Below are 26463 nucleotides of genomic sequence, written 5' to 3'. Positions count from 1 at the left end.
GGTTGATCATTAGAAGGTTAGATGTAAGGATAGCCATTGGGTAAAAAAGAGGGTTACACCATCATATTGTGATTTATATAGCCATTTAATTTTTCTTTAATAAAGACAATAACTATTATTATTATTATCACTTCCAACAAAAGTTTCGACTAGGAGCAAAACCGTTTTTCAGTGGCAACATCTACCTACTGGACTTTCAACTTTTCCCATTTATTCTTTTGTCACACCTAATTTGATGAAATTAATTAATAATTTGTAGGTGTTCATCACAGTTATATTGAAAAAATGTTTGAAAATGAAAAATAACACGCCAGTTGCTGCCAGTACAATCACAAGAAAAAGTGGCATACGAGAGAAATGTGAATTGCTTAGAAATTCCCATTCGAATATCGTATTATGATCGTTGTAAGTTTGTTCCTGCGAATAGGTAGATCTTGACGTTGCGCAGCCGCCTATTCAAAAATACTCTGAGCTGGCAGCGCGAACTTACGCAAAATTTAGTGTTGTTCTCTTGTTTTATCTGGACCGAAATCTTCCTTCGGACTCGTGATAAAATCGTTTGTTTTTTCGAAACAGTGATATCGGGGTCGAGTTTCGAGTGAAGTGAAGGACCCCATTCAACGAGGCAACAATGAAGATACTCTTGGTCGTTTTCTTCGCTTTTCTTTATGCCGGTGAGTTTCGTGAATTTTGATTAATGTAAACAACGACAGCGGGTCTGCATACTACGAAACGTGCCTGCTGGAATCAGAGATACCGGTGATAGTATTTGTATACAATGCCGTATAAATAAACATCGGATATTGCTTTTTTTTATTCTTCGGAAACGTGCACCTGCTTTCGCAATCGGGCAACGATCCAAATTCCTGGATTTCTCAAATCGAGGAGAAATATTTGAGTTACTCCATGGCAAATTAGTGGGGCATTACAGGGTACGCTTGTCTTATGAATTATCAATATTTGTGCAGAAGTAATGCTGTCTTAATAATCTGACATGATCATAAATTGTCGAGCGTTGTGGTGAAGTGTTCAAAAATTATTCAACAGTCTTTTAAATTCATTAGTTACTAGTTGTTGTCCGCTGCTTCGACCGAGTAGAATTTGGTTTGTCACATTCAGTTTCGTGACAGACCATTTTATAAAAATAGTAACAATTTTTTTTTGTCAACCTAAAACTTCAGCTTTCCAAATTGAAAATTGACGAAATCCAATAAAATCTTTGAACCCCTATTTTCCCCCTTGTTGGGGGGTGAAAATTCCTGATTTCCTTTCTTGATGTTTATTTACGCTATACAAAGAACCTACCTGCATATTTCAGGATTCTAGGTCCGGTAGCTTCGGCTGTATATTGAAATGAGAGCAGGCAACAGCTTCTTCCAACTGGAAAACTAATGATTTTTCAATTGGAAGAACGTTTGAAAAACTTTTAAATATTATCTTTGATTTGATAGTTGAACTCCCACACCCCCGTGCATATAGTCGACGTGACGTTATAATTAGAGCAACGTCAAGGTTAGCCAGGTGATATTACTGAACATTTTCTCATCCATAGCTTTCATTGGAACAGTCGTTTTGCTGATTATTTTCTTATTGCAAAATCGCCAAAAAAAAGTCAATACTGACGGGGTTGAATATAAATATCTTTAAATACACTTTGGCGCCTCTCAAGGATCTATTTTGGGCGCCCGCTTTTTGATATATGGACGAATTTAATCAACAAAATTCACTACTGCAGAATACGCCTTTTTGCTGAGTCTTTCAAATCTGCACAAACAGTTCAAATTCTATACTTACTTTTTCAATTTGTGAACTTTGGATAATTCTCATATTAGGTATAAATTGATATGTTCGATACCATGTAGTTGGTCTATGAATGAATGCATTTCTTTCTTTCTGTTTTTCTTTGTACATTTTCATGTCGGAAGAATGCATCATTTTAATACCTCATGATGATTAAATTCCAGACAATACCTGTTACAATCTGCCAAGGTATCATCAGTGGTGCTAGACTTAACCACTGAACTGTCCTAAAGAAGACGAGCCTAAAAGTGAAGTCAATGGTATCTCTCCCTCGTCAAAGACAAACGTGGCTTCCCAAGACGATCAGTTAGAAAGCCAATGTTCAAAATATATAATCCTGAATCTAATCTGTTCACCACTTCATTTCTGACGTTGAGAAATGTTACTGAGATTATTCCGTTGCAAGCTTTTCCCTTGCCCGACTTCCAAATTAAACCTCGGTTGTGTATCGTTCACTTCAGCTGTCACGTATCCCTTCAAAATCATCTAACGGGATCATGTCACGTGATCTAGTGATGTCATGGATAGATGAGAGGCGTTTCTAACGAAGTTACCTCAGGAACAATCCTTATTGTGAGGAATAAATTTGCAAATAAACTTCAGACCTCTGAGAATGGCCCGCTAGATCACCTGATATAATCGTATAATCCCCATTAGTTTTTTTGACGATTCTTCAAATCTAAAGTATACGTTACACATCTGGAGTCAATTCCGGAGCTTGAGGATAGATGACAGTAGCTTCCAATGAAATTATCCGAGAAAGAATCCGTATTGTGAGGAATTAATCTACAAATCAACTTCAGATCTCTAAGAATGGCCCACTAGATCACCTGATATGACCCTCTTAAGTTTTTTGGGAGGATTCTTGAAATCTAAAATGTACGTTACACATCTGGATTCTATTCCGGAGCTAATGGATAGACGAGAGACGCTTGTAACGAAATTACCCGAGAAACAATGCTCATTATGACTAACTAATTTGCAAATAAACTTCAAGTCTCTAGGAATGGCTGGCTAGATCGTCTGAGATGATTCCCTTAGTTTTTCGTGAGGAGTTTTGAAATCTAAAGTATACATTACACATTTGCAGTCTATTCCGGAGCTTATGGATAGACGAGGGGCGCTTTTAACGAAATTACCCGCGAAACAATCCTTATTGTGAGAAATGATTTTGTAAATTAAGTTCAGATCTCTAGAAATGGCCGGCTGGATAACTTGATATTATCCCCTTGAGTTTTTTGTGAGGATTCTTGAAATATAAAGTATACGTTACATATCCGCAGTCTATTTCGTAGCTCATGGATAGATGAGACGTGTTTCTAACGAAATTACCCGAGAAACAATCCATAATGTAAGGAATGACCTTGCAAATAAACTTCTTCATTGTCTGGAAGCGGATGAAATGAACTGTTGTTTAAAACAGTTTTGCATAAAGAATTGAAGTACCTTTCAGAAATTGTTGCAAAACCCCCCTTTCCTTTTGAGAAAAAAATTGGCCCTGATTTTCTCTGTTTGTTGATATGTCAATTTTTTCAGTAGAGGCTTTATTTTGTTCAAGACCCTACGGGTGTTCTATAATTCTCTGATGCTTCTGATGGAAGTCGTGATATTTATGTCGGTAGTTTATCGTTGACAAATTGTCAACGATAAACTATCGACATAAATTTTGACATAAATCGTTGACAAATTGTCAACGATACGGTCTCTATTGATAAAACGTATAACTTTTGAATAAATCAATAAAACAATAATTACATCTCTGAGACTTAGACTTGGTAGATGTGATGAAAAAAAGTTAAAAATTCACATTATTTGAGCTATAAATTTCAATCGTTCATAGCAAATTTCTCGGTTTTTATTGCAAGTGCGTCAAAAGTTTCATATTTCATATTCATATTTTTTTATGTTTTCGGGATATTTCCAAAACAGTGGTTTTTAATTATTACCTACCCTCTAAAGAAGTTCAACATGCATGGGTTTTATTTTGAATCCTCGTTTTATTGGACTATTATCATACACCAAAACTCGCAATCTGTATATTATATATGTTTATATGTACATTTACCAACCCTTTCTCTTGAGACTGTTCATATTAAGAGATAATCTAGGTAAATGTGACTATAATTTGGATAAAAAATCAGGATCACCGTTATCCAAACGAAGAATCAAAAATCTTCCAAATATTTATTCAAACTACTGTGCTACATTCCATTTCCATCGAACAATAAAAATGCATCACGCCCGTTGATTTAGACACGACTTACTCTACCATGTCATTCTGCTGTGAATAATCACAATTTAATTTGATGACTAACATCAAATTAGGGTGAACGAACTCCCAAAATATGCATCGGGTATCGTGTTGAAAGTCCAAATAATTTTGTTTATGTTGCACGATATTTTAATGGATTTTCTGAAAGACATTTCATATAGATGATAACCTTGTTGGTTCACATAAACAGGTTTCTAGTCATTTATTGGGAACGAGGAAATTTGAGACATTTTTAACACTCACACGTGCCATTAAAAAAGTAAGTTCCACTTAGTGAAAAAAAAACTGAAAATAAATATTGTTGAACAAGCGAAGAAATGAAAATCCATAAAGGCTAATTTCTACCAAACAAACAAAACTACAACACAACAGCAACTTTGTCGATTTCGACAAAATGAAAACTTCAGTTGTCGAAAGAAAAACATTTCGAAGACTTCACCAACGAAATGCCCCATCGGCAGGCGGAAAGATCAAAAGGTTTGGGAGTTTTGCCTCTGTAAACAGTTTGCAATGTCGAAACCGTCGACTACAATAACAAGCAACTATTTAGTTAAGGCATTTTGTCGAACTACTAGGGTGAATTGAGGTCACACAGGAAGATCAACTAATTAGTTTCGACGTGGAAAGCCTTTAAACCAATGTTCCGGTCGAAGAAACACTCCAAATCATATAGAGAAAGCTATCCGAAGACGGGAACCTGAAAGAGAGAAAAAATCTTCCTATAGAAGTAATCATGGAATTACTAGGATGCTGTGTACGAAACTGTTATTTCCAACTGAAGGAAGAATTCTTTACACAAGATGAGGGACTGCCAATGGGATCGCCACTTTCACCAGTCATAGCCAACATATATATGGAGTGGTTTGAAACTCTGATCATTGAAGAAACCCACAAGAAACCTCGAGTCTGGTTGAGAAATGTTGACGACACCTTCATAATATGGAACCATGGGAATACTGAACTAGACGCCTTCCTGAAACACATCAACAGCATGAGACCTTCCATTACTTCCACAATGGAGAGGGAAATACACAACGAATTGCCATTCTTAGACATTTTGGTGAATAGGACCGACACTAAGAGAGAAACATATGTTTACCGAAAACCCACTCACACGGGACAATATCTTAACCACGAATCCAACCACCATCAATCGACTAAAAGAGGAATCATCAATACTCTATTAGACCGTGCTTTTGGGCTCTGTAATACAAACCCTGAAGTATATCGTAAGAACATTCAATTCATTCATTCAATAAATCTGAGCTTAATTACAATAAAGTATATCTGTAACCTGAGTTTCAGGAAAAATTTTTTTAAATTTTTTAGAAACTCGACAAGCTGAAATAGTATTCTGTGTAGATCATATATGAATTAAACATTAAATTCGTGTCTTTGAATTCTTTATCAATTTTCAAATACGAGTATCGGTGTTGAATTTCTTATTTTGTTCGGACTCAATCAAGAATAAATAGTCTGATTAATGAATGAGCAAGAATATTCGAATAGACGACCTGGAGATAATTGATAAATATGCTTTATGGTGTAATACTAATAACATTTTAAGAATCTGAAAAAATTATCAACTTAATGTGTTGACAGTCTGAGTTTTCGTTGCTTCTTAACTAATGGATTACCTAATTATCATTTGCGTAATATGTACAAACCACTATGAAGCGTGGGTTCTATTTAAATATTTCTTCATTCATGAATGTAAAATATTTATCATTTCATTCATAACTGAGGAGGTAATTTATTGTCCTAGATTTATAGTCATATGTTTGCTTGAGCAAAATAGAATTGATGTTAATTAGGTTATATTGTCAACTTAATTTATTGAATACATAGACCAACTTTGGTGAAATGAGTAGATAAGAAATAAGAAAAACACTATTTATGTAAATTCGGGTACTAAGAAAAAATAATTTATTAATCCATCTATATCATAAACTTTGTATATTTAAAAGATATTTTTTGTTGTTGGAAATTCTATTTCTTTTTTTGAGATCGTATTTTTATGCTTTCTATTGTTTTTCAGTCGACTTCATCAGTTACACAGTATTTAAAAAAAAGTAACTCCTGACCCAGTTACAGTATATTAAAAATACTGGAATGAATTGAAAGAGGAATATTTTTAGAAGAAATTAGTTTTTGGAGAAGAAAACTTTTTGACTTTCTGCTTTGTTTTGCACTCGCTTTCTTCGTTCCTTCAGTAGTTTTCCACATTTTTGTATGAAGATGAAGAAGGAGAAAGCTAAAAATCTTTCGTAAAAGTTGAAATGAAATATTAAATGTGGTATGGTATTGTCTCTCTACTTTTTGAGTTGCCATTGGTCAGAAATAGATACATATTAGGAATGCATTTCTTTTATTCGATCACAAGTAATTTTTATTGGAAATTAAATTACCAAGACCAATTTAACAAGTTACATTGTGAAACATTTTCAATTTATTCATTATCTGTCAAAAGTTCATTGTAAAATGCTTCAGTAAATTATTTATTTCTGGCATATATACCTGTATGATTACATTAGGCTCTTAGAAAGATACAAAATCAATTTCGCTATTGAATCTGAAGATTTGAAGTTTATACTATAGTATATCATGGTGATTGTGTGTGGACCTTTCTAATTAAATAAATGATATTTTTTGAAGGGTCAATTATCTGTGTTTTTCACAGTGCCCCTAAGATAAAATGCACTTCATCTGAAACATAAATATGAATAATAAATCAAATTGGTATTTATGCTCGTTGTTAAAAGTGTTTCATTATAATTTGAGAAGTGCATAAATTCAATCTTTATACATTCTGGTACTAACCGATGACTAAAAATTACGGTTTTGTAACCCATATGTATGTGCCAGGTAGTTTGGAGTACCTGTACCTGAATTCAATAAATTGTCTTTTCTATCTGCTGTCATGCTGTTCAACTTCGAGGATAGCAAATATAAATACGGTGTCGTAACACATATGTATGTGCCAGGTAGTTTGGAGTACCTGTACCTGGATCAGGTAAATTGTCTTTTCTACCTGTTGTCATGCTGTTCAGGTTCGGGGACAGCAAACAGCATGATAGCAGGTAGACACGAGTCAATGAATGCTGACTAAAAAGTACCTTATCCAGGTACACGCACCACAGACTACCTGACACATAAATACACGTTACGAAACCTGTGAAGAAGCTAGCCACACGCACCAGCAAAACGTTCGGAAGAAATTCCAAAAGTTGACGGCCTTCTAATCCTAAAAATAGTGACATATTACCTATCCATTGTATATAAATACGGTTTCGTAACATATATGTATATGTTAGGTAGTTTGGAGTACCTGTACCTGGATCAGGTAATTTGTCTTTTCTATCTGCTGTTATGCTGTTCAAGTTCGAGGATAGCAAATAGCAATATAGCAGATAGAAACGAGGCAATGAATGCTGACGACAAATTACCTGATACAGGTACAGGTACTCTAAATTACCTGACACATAAATACGCGTTACGAAACCGTATTTTTTAGTCATCAGATAGTAATCCAGAATATATAAACCTCTAAAGGAGCTAGCCACTCGCCCTAGTAAAACGTCCGGAAGAAATTCCAAAAGTCGTCGGCATTCGAATCCGAAAATAGTGACATATTACCTATTCAATTTCTTTATTTTTGGAGAAAATTTCATTTTGTGTATGGAAAAGGTACAACTGAAACCTCTTTCAGAATGAATGCAGTACAGTCACAGGTCCCACACACTTGATCAGTAGACTAACTATATGTTATTGTACACCTGCAGATGAAGACAACTTGGTTTGTGGAAAACGCGTCGAGAAGAGTGTTCTACTTCAGGTGTTCTGATATAGTGTTTTTCTTGAGAAGATAATTGTTCAGAAAATGTTTCTTTTCGAGGTTTTATCCATCCTTCAGTGAGAGAAAAGATTCAAAATTTCTGAAAAAAAGGGAAAAAAATTAATAGGGAACGAATATCAATGTTAACTTCTCAAGACATTTAGTAGATCGAATAAACACATTGAAAAGTGAATTCAGGACAATTCATTATTCATGGTTGTTTCAATTAGAGTTATCAGGTTTTTCGAAAATAATGTATTATTTTTATAGAAAAAGAGGAGTAGAAATCAAAAATATAGAGCTTCTAGACTCTAGAGATTCATTTCATAGAGAGACAATAACTTCATGACGCTTATAGGCTTGCGCGAAGGTGTATATTACTGATTCTCATTATTATTATTACCTCACTTAAAACAACAGGTAATGCATTAAGTAGTAATTGAAGGAGTAGTACCGATTATTGATCATACCCACATATCATGCTTAAGTAACCCAGCAACGGAAATTACAAGAGATGCATGTTTAATGAATCCTTGGCACTGGAGCCGCCAAATATGAAAATAAATACTCCAACTCCACTGACTAACTAACGTCACCTTTTTCGTTTTTTCACGCTAATTACTAAACATATTTCACAATCAAAAGGCAATGGTTCTCTCATTCATTAATATAGGTTGAAATGTGTCCAATCGCAAGGATATTTTGATTATTCCTTGAGGGTGTGGTTAAAATGACTGGGTCACAACCTTTCTCAGAACCAATTTTAATAAACTTCGACGTTGTACGTGTATGTTGAAGGAAAATCAATTACAAAGCGTGGGTGGGCATGTGGTATACAAGACGCATTTCTTTATTCATTACTCAAGACATGATTATGTATCATGATGTTTATCTCTACTGTTGAAGCTTTCTCCCTACCCTTTTCATGAGCGAAACCATGAACAGGAATAAATTCTGAAACTTGTCTGCTTCAATACAAAAATACATTACCTACTTGATAACTTCATAAAATTAGTATTAGAACTTGTAATTAAAAAATGATTGAGAATATTTTTGTCACTTGAATGATAAAAATGAAAAAACTACTTGAATTAAATGGCAATTTTCTTTAAAAATTTAAGCCAGATTCATTTTCGATACACATTATCCTTGTAGAATGAGAAACAATATACCAAGAGAAGATTCATTTAAAGAGTATACTAATTAAATTGTGGAACTTGTTTTGAAATATATTTTGGTCAAACCGGCAGAACATTCAGAACTCGCATCCAGGAACCACAAGAATCTAAAAAATTTTTGGGAACTTGAATCGATCATAATCTCAACTGAAAAAAAAATGAGGCATACGTACGAAAATATTAAAATATCCTTCAAGAAGAAGATCAAACTGATTTGATTTTAACACCTCGACACGACAAGAGGATCTTGAAGATGATCACATGGTGATCAAAACACGTGTCGAGGTGTTAAAATAACGGTTTGGTGTTGGAAAAAACTACAGTAATATTCATTAATACACCAAAGATCCGAAACAGTGCAGCACAAGTATACATATATATGTGAATATGTTTATCTTATGATTGAAGTGTATTTCAATATTGTATATGTACTGTATTTGTTACCATGTATATTTTTATAACTTTCAATTGACGATCCTTACATCACTTTTGTGATCTATGGTTAATAAATAATTATAATTTGAATTTGAGTTTGGAACGTCATATGAGCTAGGTAAATAAGAAAACAAGTTCAACATATTCAAGTCATATTCAACGAAAGTCATTTTCTGTGGAAGAAAATCAGTTTTATCGACCTTATTTGGCTATTTTTCCCTTCCACAATCTGAAAAATATGAAAATCATAATGGAGACCTTTATACAAGTGTAGAAAGGGCAAATTTTCCAGTTTATCTCGAGGTTACTGCGTAAAATCAAAGTATTTTTCACAAAAAAAAATTGCCAAGAAATATTACAGTACTTATCTTAATGTTTCGGAAGCCAAAATCTTCCTCAGGTTGTGGAAGGTGAAAATCTGAGTCTTGATGCAACTAATTTTCCTTTATTTTGAGTATTTCAATATTAAATTCTACAAAAAGGATTTGAAGCTTTATATCTTCTATTAATTATCTGCGAGTGCTTTCGACAGTTGGTAGTACTGTCATCTTCTGGCACTCCTCAAACTGAGGAGTGCCGAAAGAGAGAATTTCCCTAGAAAACCAAGGAGTATATAGCATCACATGCGAGTACTGTGGTCAACAATATATCGGTCAGACCAACAGACGTATATTTGCCAGAACCCAGGAGCACAAAAACTCGATAAGAACAAAACAAACCTCCTCTACCCTCTTTCAATACCATGTATAAACAGGTCACAAGATTAATTTTGAGTCCACAAAACAGATAGCACAAGTGCAAAACCCAAGAATTCGACAAATCAGGAATCGAAATCGAAAAGCAAGGCCTCATCAACAAAAGGGATGACTCACTAAACATCCCAAGGATTTGGAAAACAATAATTAAAAACAACCCCCAAAGACAACCACAAATTGATAATGAACCATCGCAGGTAGGAGAACCGCCAGAAGCCATTAACAACCCTCAGGTAGAAAAACAGGTAGGAGAACTGCCAAAAGCCATCAACAACCCTCAGGTGGAAAAACAGGTAACAAATCCATACAACTTACGCAAGCGAAACCATATAAAAACACCACAAGAAGAACCAAGAAGAACCTAACATCAGTTACACCTCACGAAGCGAAGCAGTAACTCGTCTTGATAATGCCATCTGAGATGATGGCGAAACGTCGACTATCGAATAGTACACAACGGATGAACACCCGGAAAAACAACACATATATATATATATATATATATATATATATATATATATATATATATATATATATATATATATATATATATATATATATATATATAGGATTTAGTTTCCAGTCTGTTATTTACTACGAAAAAGCTAGTGTGATAACAAAACATGTGATATTTTTATAAATAGATCATAGATCAAATTGATTCAGGTGTAGTGGGCTACTCAGTCCTTTCCTTTAGAGAAAGTTTGCAACAATTTTTGAATCGAAGTTTCCAGTTTGGTCTTCATTACGTTTGTGCACATTATTCGCTTACTGACAAATTTATGTTCTACTTTGCAGGGAATAGTTGGTAGCCGATTTACAAATCTCAATCAACCAGTCGTCTATATTTTTCTCTGAAGATGAACATTTCCATTCTGAAGTGAACGTTGAAAGCCTAATATCATCAGCCGTGCGTATTTTCAATTTCAGATATGCCTGAAAATGAAACACAACTGGCGTTCGTCTCTTCCAATTTGCATATAAAACAAACTCTCACAATAAACAGTTATGTAAATGAGGGTTCTCTGTTTCGAACCAACTCAATCATAGGCAACTTCTTGCATTAATTAAGGGTTGGACTCCAACGACCAGACATTACAGCCTCAAACAAATTGGGTGTGTGCCGACAAAACCTAGAGCAATTTATTTTTTCCTGTCTTCCCACTTATTGAATCTACCTTTAGATTGAGTTATGGGCTTCGCTGAGAATGTATGTAGTTTCATGGATTGCTAGAAACCACCTACTTCAATGTAGGCGTACTATCGACTTCTCAATGATAACCTGTGAATATGTTTCAATTTAAATGTTGGAGAAACTATTATTCAATGCGCCAAACGGATGTATTTTTAGCAGTATATATTTTCAATAATATATTTTTTTAACGTTTTTACAGATGCGAAGCACTGGAAGCATTTTTTCATTTGATTCGTCTAATTTTTCGAATCCAAAATATTATGTTCGGTACATTTGTTTTCGGCAATTTAGCAATTTGAGCCACTGTCATGGTCAATTTTGGCAATGACGAGTTTAAATAAACTTGTATTCATAAAAACTTGGATTCTGTAATACTTTTTTGAGTTCGTATTCAATTTCAGTAGAGGAATATGACCTTCGTATACAGAAGAACTAATCAGAACCATCTCTTGTCTATTGGATGAATCAAACACCTTCAGTACTTCACAATCACAATAGAAAAGACCTTGGTAATTGTATGGTAGTCAGCGGCTGTTGAGATTTACTATAAATTTTTGCTACCTGGCCAAATCATTCGACGAGATGTACCGAATATTGCTTCAGCAGCTGTCAACAATGGTCTACAGAAGATGTACAACTCCCGTTTCACAAATCACCGTCCGAAAATTGACCGGGTTGAGCTTCTGCCTCAGACACCATACTTCCCAGACCTCTCGCCAATCGACTATCATCTTTTCAAGCAATTCGATAACTTTTTTGCCGGTAGTCTTTTTGTTTAGGAAATGAGTGAAACAATATTTGTGTGTGCAGCAGGCCAAAACAATGTACTCTCATAACACAGATTCCAAGCTTTCGACAATCTTTATCATCATCATCAGAGATGGTACAATATGGAGAAGGAAATAGATTAGATCTATAAAGAGACAATAGTCGAAAAAACTTACAGTATATGTGAGGTTAAGCGGCAGAATGGTTTAATTGTGGACACAACATATCTACTTTGTAGAAACAATAAAAAAGGATGTTGAAGACGAACAACAAAATTTTACATCACAAATGATACATATTTTTTGAACGACTTGTTGTTCCTCAAAGAGGAAAAACGCCGGCCATGTGAGAATATCAAAATTTGAGGTTGACAAATGACAGTTGATCAATTCGTACAGGCGTAGTACCAGCCAATGCCAAAGCTCAAGTTCAATTGACATTCGACATCATGAAATATAATGATCTGTGACCCGACCATAGCAATGTTGCCAACTAACTTGGGTGTTGCTTTGCTGTGGCTAACAGATACTTAGAAATGATTACAATTTAAAACTAATGTGACAAGAGCTGAAAATTTGAGTTATATAAAGAAAATCGATGAAAAATGACTTATATACATCATTAAATGAGAATTTGTAAGATGAGTTATGATAATGAATTTTATCTTATGAAAAAAGTTGAACTACTGATGATGTTTTCAGATATATGAAAGATTCAATGTGTGAAATGAACACTGGTGGGGAAAATATGATGATTTTCTCTCAATTTAGGAGTATTCATACAAATTGAGTAAGAAAAAATTTCACTCAAGTGATTCAAGTCTGTTTCTGTATTTAAGGAAATGTTCGAATGTGCTGTATGTACCATTCCAATGAAAAGCCTTTTGGTAGTGTTATTGTTCTGTCAATAAAATATTTACTGGATTGTACAAATATATCCACATTTTTATTTCAAACTATAACCAAAAAACTAACTGATATTCGGTTGAGACCATCATACGAAACTCAAAACAACCCTTTCATCCTTCCTGACGTATTTCTGCACACCCATTCTGTATAATGCAGAGTTGCCTTTGGTAGTCATGAATGGCGACATAAATCTCAATGTAAATCCGCTGGGATGAATAAAACATGCATTTTTTTTTTAATATGTACGCAAGACTGGATCGAGAAGATCAAAAGACCGAGACGAGACTTCAATTCAAGTAAAACAACTTGACGCAGTTTGTGAATAAGCGGCTTAACCGGGTTATTAGGTTTTTTAGTTTCAGAAACTGTTGAGTGTTTGCTACAGGATTGGACTCCAACAAATGTTAAGGAAATCATCTGAAGGAACAGCTCGTTCAGGTCAGTCTCAACTCTCTACACTGTAAGTTGATGGACTGACACGTATTAGAAAACAACTAATTTCCTGGCTAATACTATGAAGGGCGTTGGATTATATCCGACAGGTGTCAGTGCAGGATTCTTCACTGTATTAGTGAAAGTGTAGTTTCATGAAGACAATGCACCGTGTCAGAAATTTATGAAAACGATGGCAACATTGCTTGAATTGGGTTTAGAATTGCTTTTGCATCCACCGTATTCTCCATTTCTGGCTCTTAGTGACTTTTCATGTTCTCAGACCACAAGAGAATGCTCGCTGGGAAGAAATTTAGCGCTGATGAAAGAGTAATTGTCGAAACTGGGGCCTATTTTGAGGCAAAAAGGGAATAATAATAATAGTGGATTTTATTGCCCCAGACTACAACATAGAACAATGAAATAAAATAAGAACTTTCATAATAATCCGGCAAAAGGCAGAGTTCAGTATTGACGGTAAGGTGAGTTACCGAAAAGACGTGCTCTTCCACTCAACCTGGAAACTAATACTTCTTTAAAGTATTGAAAGAAGAGCGGTAAATGATTTTTCAAATGCAAATTGAGAACGATTTCACATTTCTCTAGGTAAGGTTGGGTCAGGTTAGGTCCAAAGTCAGTGGGTCTATTCGCCTCCCACCGCAACCCGCAAGGATTTATTGTGGCTCACACCTATTCTCACTTCACTATTATGTGCTCTGTGTGACACTCCGAGTCTCTGCATATGATGATTCAAATGATAGTGACCTGTTAGACATCGTAGTTCATCCGTACTGTAGTCCAACAACTGTTTGGTATTAAGCTTCAAAGCGTGAATAAACGTCTTGGAGTGAGCCAATCCTGGAAGCTTCTGTCAGAAGTTCATAAATCTTCTTGCCATCCAGGTGTTCAATCTTTGTTTGGCAAAGCCCAAAGCGATGCCAATGACAGGTTCTGGTCCGATGAAGCTGCTTGCAGCACCCTCCTTTGCAAGTGAGTCAACAGCTTCGTTGCCTTCCAGGCCAGAATGGCCAGGAATCCAAACCAGAGGCAATCTGTTAAGTCTTCCTATCGAAGAAAGTCGTTTTTGGCAGCTTGCTACCAATTTAGACGTTGCTTGGTAGGAGCTTCCAACGCCGCTTGACTCTCCGAGAATATTTTTATTGACTTGTGTGGAGGTTGGATTCTTCCAATCTCTCCGCACACAGTTCAGTAGCGTAAATTTCCGCTTGAAATACAGTCGCAAAGGTACCTAGGCAGGTTGATATCTGTATCCTTGGTCTGCGACTGATAACACCTGCACCAGTATTGGAAGGTGTTTTTGATTCATCTATGAACCAATAACTATCTGCACTCTGCATCACATTGATTTGTGCAACTGGCAATGTGCAGCAATATACAGTCCATCTAGCCTTTCTCTCCAGAAAAATGTGGAGAGGAGGTAGATCTAGAAGGATCTCCATGGCCGCTGATGGTGTGGTACTGAATACCAGACAAGCCTGTCTTTGTTAGTTAGAGAGCTTCGCTTGGGCTGTTTTCTGTAAAGCCTTCGGCTACTAGGCAATTGCACCATAAGTGATCATTGATATGACAATCATCTCATGGATCCAATGGATTTGTTTGGAACCTGAACCCCAAGTTTCACCACAAATCCTTCGACATGTCCATAGGGACAGTCTGGCTTTGTGTAAAACTCACCTGGAGCAATGCAGGTGAGTTTTCTATCAAGGATAATACCGTTCCAATTGAATGACCTCACTATTGAGGGAAAGTGGTGTTGAAAGACATATCTGCTCCCTCAGCCACCAACTATGAACAACACCTATCGTGCTTTGGAGGATATTACAAGCTATCCTATCCAACGAGGACCTTGCAGTGATGACAAGGTCATCTGCATAAGCTTGCAGATCTGTAGAGGGCATCAAGCAGACTATCCACCAGGAGCGACCACAGAAGGGGGCAGAGGCTGCCCACCTTGAGGGCAGCCTCTGATGACCCTGAACCTTATGGCTTCGCCTTGAAAAGGCGTAGTTACAGATCTGTTTACCAGCATGGTACAGATCCAGTTAGTTACGGCTGATTCTATACATTTACTATCCAGAGACGAATCTATAGATTTAGGTAGTACACTGTCAAATGCTCCTTCAATTTCGAGAAATACAGCAACCGTAATCTCTTTGTTGTCGAGGGATCGGTAGATTTTCTCTACAAGGTTGTTTAATGCTAAATCTGTCGATTTGCCGGTTTGATAAGAATACTGGTGGTTATTCAGGGGGATGTGTTCGTCCTGTATCCTCTCAAGTCCTTTCAACAGGAAGGATGTATGGCTGATCGGTCGTACCGATTTCCATAGGTATACAATTATAATTCTTTGACCATATTGTAGGAAAAAGATGCTTCGAAAAGAGAAGTTTTGAACAGAGGATATTCACGTCATGGATTTATGAGCGAAATCGCACCTTACCATAAAGATATCGCGGTTTTTTGAACATAATTTTGTGTATAAGAGAACAAGAATGAAGTGAACGCCTTTTCCTCATATCTATCCGACATATTTCAGAAAATGCAGACGAAATATGGGACTACGTTGGCGAAGACGACATATAAGCTTGACACAAGAATTTTGTATCATCTGAAGTCACCGACTATCAGTTTGCAATAAAGCAGGCCCATTTATGCACTCAGCATAGTTGAGGTGTGACAGAACAAGGGATTCGCATAATGGGATCTTACATTTTCTTTTTAATATATGTCTTTCAGAAATGCTTTTTTTATGACAAAGGAAACATGATTACTAAATTTCAGTTCGTTATCCTCTCGCAACTGGAACATATTATTGGCAAATCTATAAAATAATAAAATCGAATTTTATCAAAGAATTTTTTCCTATGTTAGGCTACTAACTCTTCAGCCAACTAACCATTTCACGTGCTAATAATCCCACGTTTAGGTGTATAGTATTAAATCAAATTTCTTCATTTTCTATAATTAACGTTCTCATCCATGTATTTCTGTTCGCGCTATTTTCGATATCATTGACTAACTATAAATAAGTTGAAAAGTAATGTGCCAAAGTAAACTAGGTTACCAATATATCAAAACTGACAACAACATAGACAAACCGTCATTATCAATAACAATTATTCTTTTCATATATTACGATTTTTGAACCTCGTATTAACGATTCATTTCAAAAGAATGCCGATACCTTTATCGAGAGTATTGAACCAGTTTTAACTCTTTAGAAACTAGAAAACCAATCAATCAAGACGCCGATTTTAAGGATATTTAGAAGATTCCTGCTTACTAAAAGATCGTAATGGATTTACTTTTCCGATGTGGTTAATGTCTTGAATTCAAATGAAAACAGTTGGCCGTCTGTTGAAATTGGGTTTACGCCAAATGTTTAACCTTGACTGGAGACTGTAGCTGAAAAATTGTATATCCTTTTGCTATTGCATGAAAAGGAAATAAAAATGAAGAATAATGTTGTTTATACTTCAAAGCTAGTGAAGAAATATGACCCGTTGGTGTAGAAATTGAATAAATTATTACGATTTCTCAGTACTACCACACATTATTGAATTACAATACAGAGTTGTCTTCTGTATTGTAATTCAGTCCCAGTTTTCAAAAAAACAATTATTGAAATAGGTTGATTTTGTTAGACAAGGCACAATTTGGTGATAAATTAAATCAAATATTTTACGTTGAAAGTCCGGTAGTTGACTTATTACAGTACTAGTTCTGTAATAAACTGCACTGTACTGTAATAGTATATTATGCAACGATCATGTAATGATGGTTATTAAGACACGAGCATTAACCGGGATACGAAACGAGCCGAAGGCGAGTTTTGTATGGTATATGCGAGTGTATTAATAACCATTACATGAGAGTTGCATACGCTATTTTTTCTAAACCCGATAAATAATGAAAAACTATAAATATTATATTTGTATTGAACACATTTACAGTAATTAACTCATATTTAAAAAAAAAAAAAAACACAAACTTGATGATATTATCATGGATATAACAATCTGATCTTTTAAAAATATTGGAGTCGATGGTATTCCTTCTATATCGCTGTTTTCAGACATTTTGATAATATAGGTAGGTAATATGAAAACTGATTTTGACAAACAAAGCAATTAGTTACTTAGGTTAGAATCTAGGACAAACAAAGGAACAGGATTCTTGATTGAAAAATTATGGGTTTCTATTGGTTGATAATCTGTATCGTTATGAAAAATCTGTATCATAATGGATATCATTATGAAACGGATTATGGTCATGTAAGTGTATTGTTAGAGTACGGGTGTAGAAAATAATACCTAACGGACATGTACCGTATGATATTTTTCATTCTGTCTTTATAATATTTCATGGATGAATCAAATTATGCTGTCTAAGGTAGATTTTATGGGTCTCTTCAACTTTGGGAACAGAAGCATATTCCAAGGGGCGAAATCTGGTGAATTCGGTGGCTGAGGCATGATTACGGTGTCGTTATTGGTAAAGAAATTACTCCTTATTGACCGTACGACAATGTAGCAAGAACTCCTGATGAACTACGCTACGGTAATCAAAAACAGTGGCAAAACCTTGACAGCTGTTCGAACTTGGTGTGCTTTTTTTGGTGTTACCTCACCTGGGCTCTTCCATTGGCACAATTGAACTGTGGTTTCGATGTCATAACCATATATTCAATATTCGTCACGAGTTATGACCCTTTCAGGCAAATCCGGATCGCAGTTGACGTCATTCAACCGTTCCTGAGCGATGCTCATGCGACGGTTTTTTTTGGTCAAAATTCAGTAATTCTGAAACGAATTTTGCTGCCACCTGCTTCATGCCCCGAATTTCCGAAATAATTGCATGACATGAGCCAACCAATATGCCGACATCCCCACCAACTTCTCTGATAGTGATTTGAGGATTTTTCAAAACTGGAGGTATCCAGTGTCCAGTGACAGCCTCGTTATTCACATGTTCTTGACCTCTTGTGAGAAGTGTGTACCACATATAAATATGTTTTCTAATATTTTTGAGTACGTAGTTCCATTTTTAATTAAAATTTGATGCAAAGTGTTTGATTGCAAAAATCGCCAGACACACAAAAACTGTCTAACTTCCATGCTTTTCTAACTTTTATGCCTCTCAACACCATGCTCAACAGTTGAAACTGTGAACATACGTTCGAGACGAGTGTACCAACATAAAAAAATAGCCCGAGAAATTTGAACATTCTCTTTATTTTTTCAACAGTCCATTTACACGTTTTATTTGGCAGTTTAAAATAATAGTCCCCATTTTAGTTGAGTAAAATATAGGTATAAAACAATATAATCAGGAGTGTATTCTATAGTCTCCTTATATTTTTCATCAACTAGAGTTGCTTAAAAGCATTTGATACTTACTGTACATCATGATATATTGATCTCAGAACTGAACAATTTCGGCATGAGAGGGAATATCCTTAATTGGTTTGTAAATCATATGAGTGATAGACACCAATACATTTGCATAGAAAATCAAAGAAGTTCCATGAGAAAAATAAATTTTGGGGTACCACAAGGATCTTTTTTGGTCCACTCCTTTTTTTGATATACATAAACTCATTAACAAATTTACCTCTGGATTCAACAATTATATACTCTTCGGATAACTGCGACAAAATTCACGATGGTATAAAAACAGACATGAAAACAATTTTAGGTTGCTTCAAGAGAATGAATTAGATCTAACAATTCAATGAGTTATTGAATTCCTAGGATTATATATTGATGAAAATTCATCGTGAAAAAAAATATTGAAATTATTCGAAAAAAAGTAGCACCCCTTATTGATATTCTATTCAAAATCACAAACTACATTCCTCTTAAATTGTTGAAAAATATTAATTTCAGTTTCATATACTCACATCTGTATTATCTGATTTCTATTTGGGGATCAGCCAATAAATCCACAATAAAACCTTTGAAATCTCTCCAAAATAAAACTATCAAATGCATATATAAATTATCGTATTCAGAATCAACGGTGAATTTGCATAAACAAAAAAAGTTATTAGATTTGAACACACTATACAAATAAAATGTTTGTTGTTCTATTCATTCAATAATAAATAAATAAAAAATTTCGAACATAAATTTCATAGAAATCAGTAATATTTATAGTCATAACACTAGACAAACAAAATTATTATCGGTTAGTTACGGAAAAACAGATTTTAAACAGATTTTTAAACAGTAATTTTAAATCTAATTTTGGACAAAAATACAATTCCTGAAGAAATAAAAAAATCTAATACTGTTCCCAAATTCAAAAATCAATGAAAACGTATTTAATCAATTAAATTAAAAATACAGGATTTATATAGGTAGAATAATCTAAATATTTTTATATTAATTATGGAGAATTTTACATTTGACTACATTGATTATTCAATTATTTATAATTTTTCATATTTTATTTTTCAATACCTATTAACGAATTTAATGTTCACTGCTCACATTAATTACTTTTGTTTTCTCGTTTGATATTTCATTATTTTGTTGAATATGTATATTTACTTAATTCAGTCAATCCGTATTCATAAACATCTAATGTTTCTTGGGATAATAAAGACAATAATAAAAGAAAACTATTATTCACAGGTATCAATAAATAGTCGTACAAGGTCCAGTACAAACAGTAAAACAACTCATCTACATAAGTTGGTAGAACAATTCAGTTCACAAGTGAAAACATCCATGATAAAATTGCCATTTCTTGACGTGCGTTTCGCAACCAACCGGAGATGACTAAATCATCTTCTTAAGTGTTTTCAATAGATTGATATGTCTACATTGAATCCATAATAAAATATTGGTCGAAATCAAAAGAAGGACCTGAAATCTGGATAGTGATGTCTCACAAATCAATGATTTCATTCTGAAACTAACGTAATACTGGAAAAGCCTTTGTGTTTTTTTCTCACATAAACATTTAGACCTTTTTGTAATACTAGACGTGAAAATTTGAAATGAAAAATATGTGAGATAATGAAAGTTTATTGCTACATCAAAAGTTTTAGTGATTGGATGATGTTACAAATGCACTTATCGCCTTTTGTGGCATAGACACTGTGATACTTTTACAATACCGAATCCTACAGTATACTAGTTAACCATTATTTCCAACAGAAACAACAGAATTGCATAACTCAATTTCATTGAATATCCAATAACTCAAAACTAAAACCCACTCCAAAACAAGCATTTTGTTTTTCACAACAGAAGATTTCAAAATGGGCTTCCTCAAGCAGAGCTAATAAGTCCTGCTTTAGGAAGTTATTGTATAGCGAAACAAGTGTCGCGGTTTTGTAAACTATTTGTAATGAAAATCATAATTAACTATTAATGAGTTCATATGGATTTTCATCAAGTATTGCCAGTTTTATAAAATTATAACAACACTCTCGTCATGACAGTACATAATCATACAATCTGACAAAAGAATTTGAGAGTGGAAGGTCAAATCAATATCATTTATATGAGTGGCAAAGAACCTTAACGAAGCCTTTGAAAATATCAGTTCCTTAGGAAATTCCTCTCATTTCTGGATTTTTAGATCTCTAAGTACGTGAATAGAGTGAATAAACATCCATCATTTCACCTTGTACTATTATTTCATTAACGGTAATTCGATACATGGAACAAAAACACTGACCCACTTTTATGTTATTCTTTATCAAACAAACTTCTAACTCTTAAAGTGGTTTCCTGTCCAGCGTCAATTAATTCAAATAGATTTATCAACCAAGGTAAATAGGTATCTTATTCTAAACTGAAGAGCGTGTACTATACATACACGATAAGGGCTTTAGCGGTGGGCCGTAAAACCCATTGAGAAAGAACTTCCTTCTCATCTTGATAAAAAGTTGAGATAAGTATAACATATAATCAACCGAAAAGGTTTATATCTGGACTTTGAACATACAGGAAGAAGAGTTAATTTAAAAGAGTAGGGGGATGAACGGGACCGATATCAGCAAGAAATTTAATGATTTTTTTTTGTTGGATGTTAGAATTTTTTGTTCATGGAAAAGGATAGTTCTAGGATAGGATAGTTTGTGAATATTTTGAGTACATCATAAAATTCAAAATTTACCAACTCCTAATCTGAAATTTTGTTTCTCAAGATATAATAGTAAATGATGTATCTATCCAAAACAAAATAGACATTGTCTATAAGGAATCCTGTCCAATGAGGATGGTTTAAACAGGTGTCACAACCAATACATGGTGGTGCTCTGAACTGGAACACCTCAGGAAGACAGCAAGAACGACCTTTAACACGGCAAATCGTTTAAGACTCGAAAAAGACTGGGGTGTATATCAAGCCAACCTCAGAGAGTTCAAAAAAGTCTGCAGACAAAAAAACAAACAGAAGCCTGGAGAGCCTATTGTGAGGCAGTTGAAGACTTCCCACGAGGGAACCTCCAAGAACCGCCAACCTCCAAGAGAGTGCTGAGATTTTTATGGAAACTCACTTCCCAGGTTCTGTCTCTCCTGGAACGACGAACTGGTATTCATATTCAACTTGTTATATTTGGAATTTCTAACATATTGTTATATTTGTAACAAAAGAGTGTTACTTGATGCAAAATGCACAGCAATTTTTCAGTCCATTCAAAATATCTTGATACAACTTGAGAACAATAATTTGGCATTGGGATTATTTCTAGACCAGTCAAAAGCTTTTGATTGTTTGAAACACACAGTTCTTCTACAAAAGCTGCAATCATATGGCATACGTGGCCTTGCGCTGAAATGGCTTAATTCTTATATATCAGGGAGAAAACAAAATTGTGTTAATTAACAAGGCAGGAACCAAAGCTGAATCAGACATAAAATCAGTTGATACTGAGGTGCCACAAGGACGTTTAATTGGCCCAATGATGTTTGTCATCTTTCTAAATAACCTGGAGGAGATTTGTAGGGAAAATTCCAAAATGACGAATTATGCGGATGACATAAACTTGCTGGTCAATGCAGTGGACTATCCCGGTCTGATATACATAACTGAAGAAAGCCTCTGTAAGGCAGATGAGTGGTTCAGGAGAAACAAACATATATTGAATAACAATAAGACCAAAACTGTAATGTTCAAAACAAACTATGCAGGATTTGACTTACCTCAAGAAATTCGGTTGACGAATATTTCACTCAAAATAGAAAATGAGTGAAAATTCTTAGGACTGCACATACACAGCAGACTGAGTTTCAACAGTCATATTCAAAATGTTTGTCAAAAGTTGAACTCAGTGTTGTATTCAATGAGAGTTACTGGTCAGTATGTCGACACAGATGTAATCCGAATGGTCTATCATTCAAATTTTGAATCTGTTTGTAGGTGTGGGAATATTTTTAATTGAGGTAGTAGAAATGCAGAGCAAATTTTTATTGTACAAAAAAGAGCCTTAAGAACTATGCTGAAACTAAACTCAAGAGAATCATGTATTGGCAAATTCAGTAGTCTTAAAATACTTATACTTACAGGAGTCTATATACAGGAACTCTTGTTATTCCTTTTTAGAAACAAACATCTTTTTGAAAATAGTCTACCACAAAATGTATATAACACTAGAAATTTTGACAATGTATACCTAAAACATATACTAACTGTTACAGACAGAAAGGAGCCCGTTCTATCAAAGCATGAAAATGTTCAACAAACTCCTCACCAGCATTAAACAAATGAATAAACTTGGTGAATTCAAAAAGTGAATTTATAAGATTCTACTGAATATAGAACCCTATACCATTACTGAATACCTCAGCCATACTGTCTGACAAAATATATCTTGCTGGTGACGTTATTTCTGTTTTTGTGTCTTTTTGCGATTATTCTCCAGAAATAAAGACATTTATTATTATTATTATTATAGAATTTGATGACGCTAACTTGCTTAGCGAAACACGCGTCGAGAGAAAGCATTTCCGTTCTTTTGAGGAAAAATGAATGATTCTTCTTAAATTAATTATTTTCGTCATTATTTTAACGATAAGTTGTCAGAATTTATGTAATTCCTACTATACATTCTGAATTTTGTTTTCAAACCAATATCTGATTTATTTCCCGAATACTGAAAAAAAAACCCGACTGAGAAATTGAAAGACTAACTTTTTCCGAATGATACTGAAAAATAAATATTTGATTCAATATCAAATCTCGGAATATGGCATAGAACGAAGTCTGTCACTTACGAGAGGGAGTTTCGCTATATTTATATTTATCTTCCCATTTCAGCCCCATCCATTCTGAAAATGGATCTCCTTATCTACTCTGAACACCTATTCGATACAAGAAATATTTATTCTATGAGATCCTGAAGAGATGCACATTGACTGTGTGAGAGTACTAAATAAATGTCGGATGCTCTGAAAATCCGCGAAACTTGGCCGTTATTTTTCATGAGCTAGACCCGAATGTTGCTGTTTTCAAATTAATTTTAGAGAAATTCAAACATGTTCTGTGTTTCTACATATCTACACGGACTCAGATTTAACCTTAGGTTGTTTCAAAACTTTCGCCCGTTTCACTGAGTCTATTTTGAACTGTGATATTTCTGCGACAACTTATTCGATTTAATCCAAATAAGAGCCACTTGAATCAGTACACATTTGCCAACGTAACACAAATCCATTTGTTCTGTTAGCATGAAAAATCTGTGCTCGGAATTCGACGAAGTCGAAGAAGGCCGTTTTCGCCTTATCCTAATCGGCGAAGATTCTACCGGTGAGAAAGTAATTGAAGTGTTTGGAAAGATGGCAGTCGATTGGCGAGAGACCTGAAGAGTATGGTGGGTGAGACTGAACTTTTACGCCCAATTCGTTCAATATGAACAGTGATTCTAATACGAATACGAAGCAGCTTCATCGGACCTGTCATTGTCAAACAAACATTGAACACCTGCATAACAAGAAGATGTATGGACTTCAGGCAGAATCTTCCAGGATTGGCTCACTTCAAAGCGTTTATTCACTCTTCGAAGATTGATACTAAACAGTTTTTGGACTACAGTAGGAATGAACTGCGATGTCTAGGCCTTCTTATAGATCACTGTCATTTGAATCATCATATACAGAGACTCAGACTGTCGAAAGACAGCCCGAGTGGAGAATGATGAAACAACATAGCACATACTTTAGGCCTGGCCCGCTGGGGACCGAATCAGGTTTTTAGAGTTCGGCAGAGCCGTACTCATATCATCTGACCTGAAAGACCACTTACTATATAAACTCCACTTATTATATAAACTAATCGGCTCCGTTGAGAAGCTAGGTTTATTTGGTCGAGTGTGAATAGGCGTGAGCCATAATAAACCCTTGCGGGTTGCGGTGGAGAATCAAATATACCCACTCACTTTAGACCCTACCTAACCTAACCTACATATATGAGTATTTCCAATTTTGAATTTGTTTGAAAACCTAATGTTTTATGAAAAAACTTATCACTGTACACTACTGCAGTAATAAAAAACCTGATAATTGATATTCAAAATTGGTGAAGGAACATGAAGAAAAATGTTTTGGTGGAAGAACTGGGCGACAGCTCCATTGAGGGTTTTGATGGTTTAAAACGCATCAGAAAGGTCGAGTAGTTCGAAAAGTGGGTACCCCACGATTTGAGCGATCGACGAAACTCTCACGTTTCGAAACCATGATTACCTAGCCGAGTTTTATTGTGAAAAAGTCTACGGAAAGTACCAAAAATTGCGTCAGCAGCCAGGGCTGGCGCCATGGGATGATGGGGGGATGGGGGAATGAGGGGAGCCTCCACCCCTGATTTTTCGACTTGGGAAAAAGTTCGGAAAAAGTTGGTAAATTTTGGGCCGTGAAGATAGAAAAAAAAAATAGTGAAAAAATGGATGAAAATTAAAAAAAAAGAAAAAAAAAGAATGGGAGAGGTAATAAGAAAAGGGAAAGAACCGGGAGAAGGTTGGGATTTACCAACATGCATAACTTTGAGATCCCATGTTTTGAAATTCTGAGTTGTTCAATTTCTCCAAAGTAAGAGAACAGTCCATAAATTTTGAAGTGAAAATTTTACAAAATTCCCAACTTTTCGCTGTTTTTTCGACTAGGAAAAGTTGTGAAATTTCGGGACGTGAAAATAGAAAAAATAATGGTAGAAAACAATAAGCACAATATTATTCAAGTGTTGTTTCCTTTCATTTGTATTGAATATTCTTATACATGGTAGGTATGGTGGAAGACTAAGGACCTTGGTCCAAAGTAGAATAATTCCCACTATTATTTTTATAATTACCGAAAATTATTTTTGTTTGTGCATACCCTAACGGGCATAAGCATTCATCCATCATTTGGATAGCTAAGTAAGAAAATTAATATATTATAGTAGTAACTAATCCCTCGGCTTTAATTTTTTCGAAAGTTGGGAAATTTTGTGGTGGGGTTGGGAAAATTTGGATTCCCTCCCCGCCTAGTATTCCTTTTCGCTACGGCCCTGTCAGCAGGCAGACGGCACTGGTCCACAGAAGAGGACCCATCCTGGTTCACGACAATGCCGACAATCACCGTCCGGAAGAGACCTGTCGCCAACCTTCTATCATCTTTTCAAGCACTTTGATAACTTCCTCACCGGTAGAATCTTCCCTAATCAGGACAAGGCAAAAACGGTGCTCGTCGACTTCATCGAATCACGAGCACACACTTTTCATGCTGACGGAATCAATCGACTTGTGTTACGTTGGTAATGTAGACTCAGTAAAACGGACAAAACTTTCGAAACAACCCAATACTTTCAAGTAGTTTTGGATCTTCTGGTTGTTCCACCTGTACTCGTATGTGTCTGTGAACTTTGTTGCATATATTC

The 26463-nt window shown here is 35.0% G+C and overlaps 1 protein-coding gene across 1 annotated transcript in view; it reads left to right on the top strand.

Annotated features, from left to right (window-relative positions):
• The first annotated feature begins 493 nt into the window (after positions 1–493).
• LOC111501843 (protein amalgam) overlaps positions 494–26463 on the top strand; it is a 335770-nt gene continuing 309800 nt past the window's right edge. Inside the window, exon 1 of the mRNA XM_074172070.1 lies at positions 494–674. Coding sequence (XP_074028171.1) covers positions 632–674 — 43 coding nt within the window. The 5' untranslated portion in view covers positions 494–631. The remainder of the gene's footprint in view (positions 675–26463) is intronic.

Source organism: Leptinotarsa decemlineata, unplaced genomic scaffold (assembly GCF_025532065.1).
Source record: "Leptinotarsa decemlineata unplaced genomic scaffold, Ldec_3_MD MMD2_tig00000035_RagTag_RagTag, whole genome shotgun sequence".
Classification (NCBI taxonomy): domain Eukaryota; kingdom Metazoa; phylum Arthropoda; class Insecta; order Coleoptera; family Chrysomelidae; genus Leptinotarsa; species Leptinotarsa decemlineata.
Note: the sequence above shows the minus strand (reverse complement) of the source record. Positions and strands in the feature narration are given on the sequence as shown.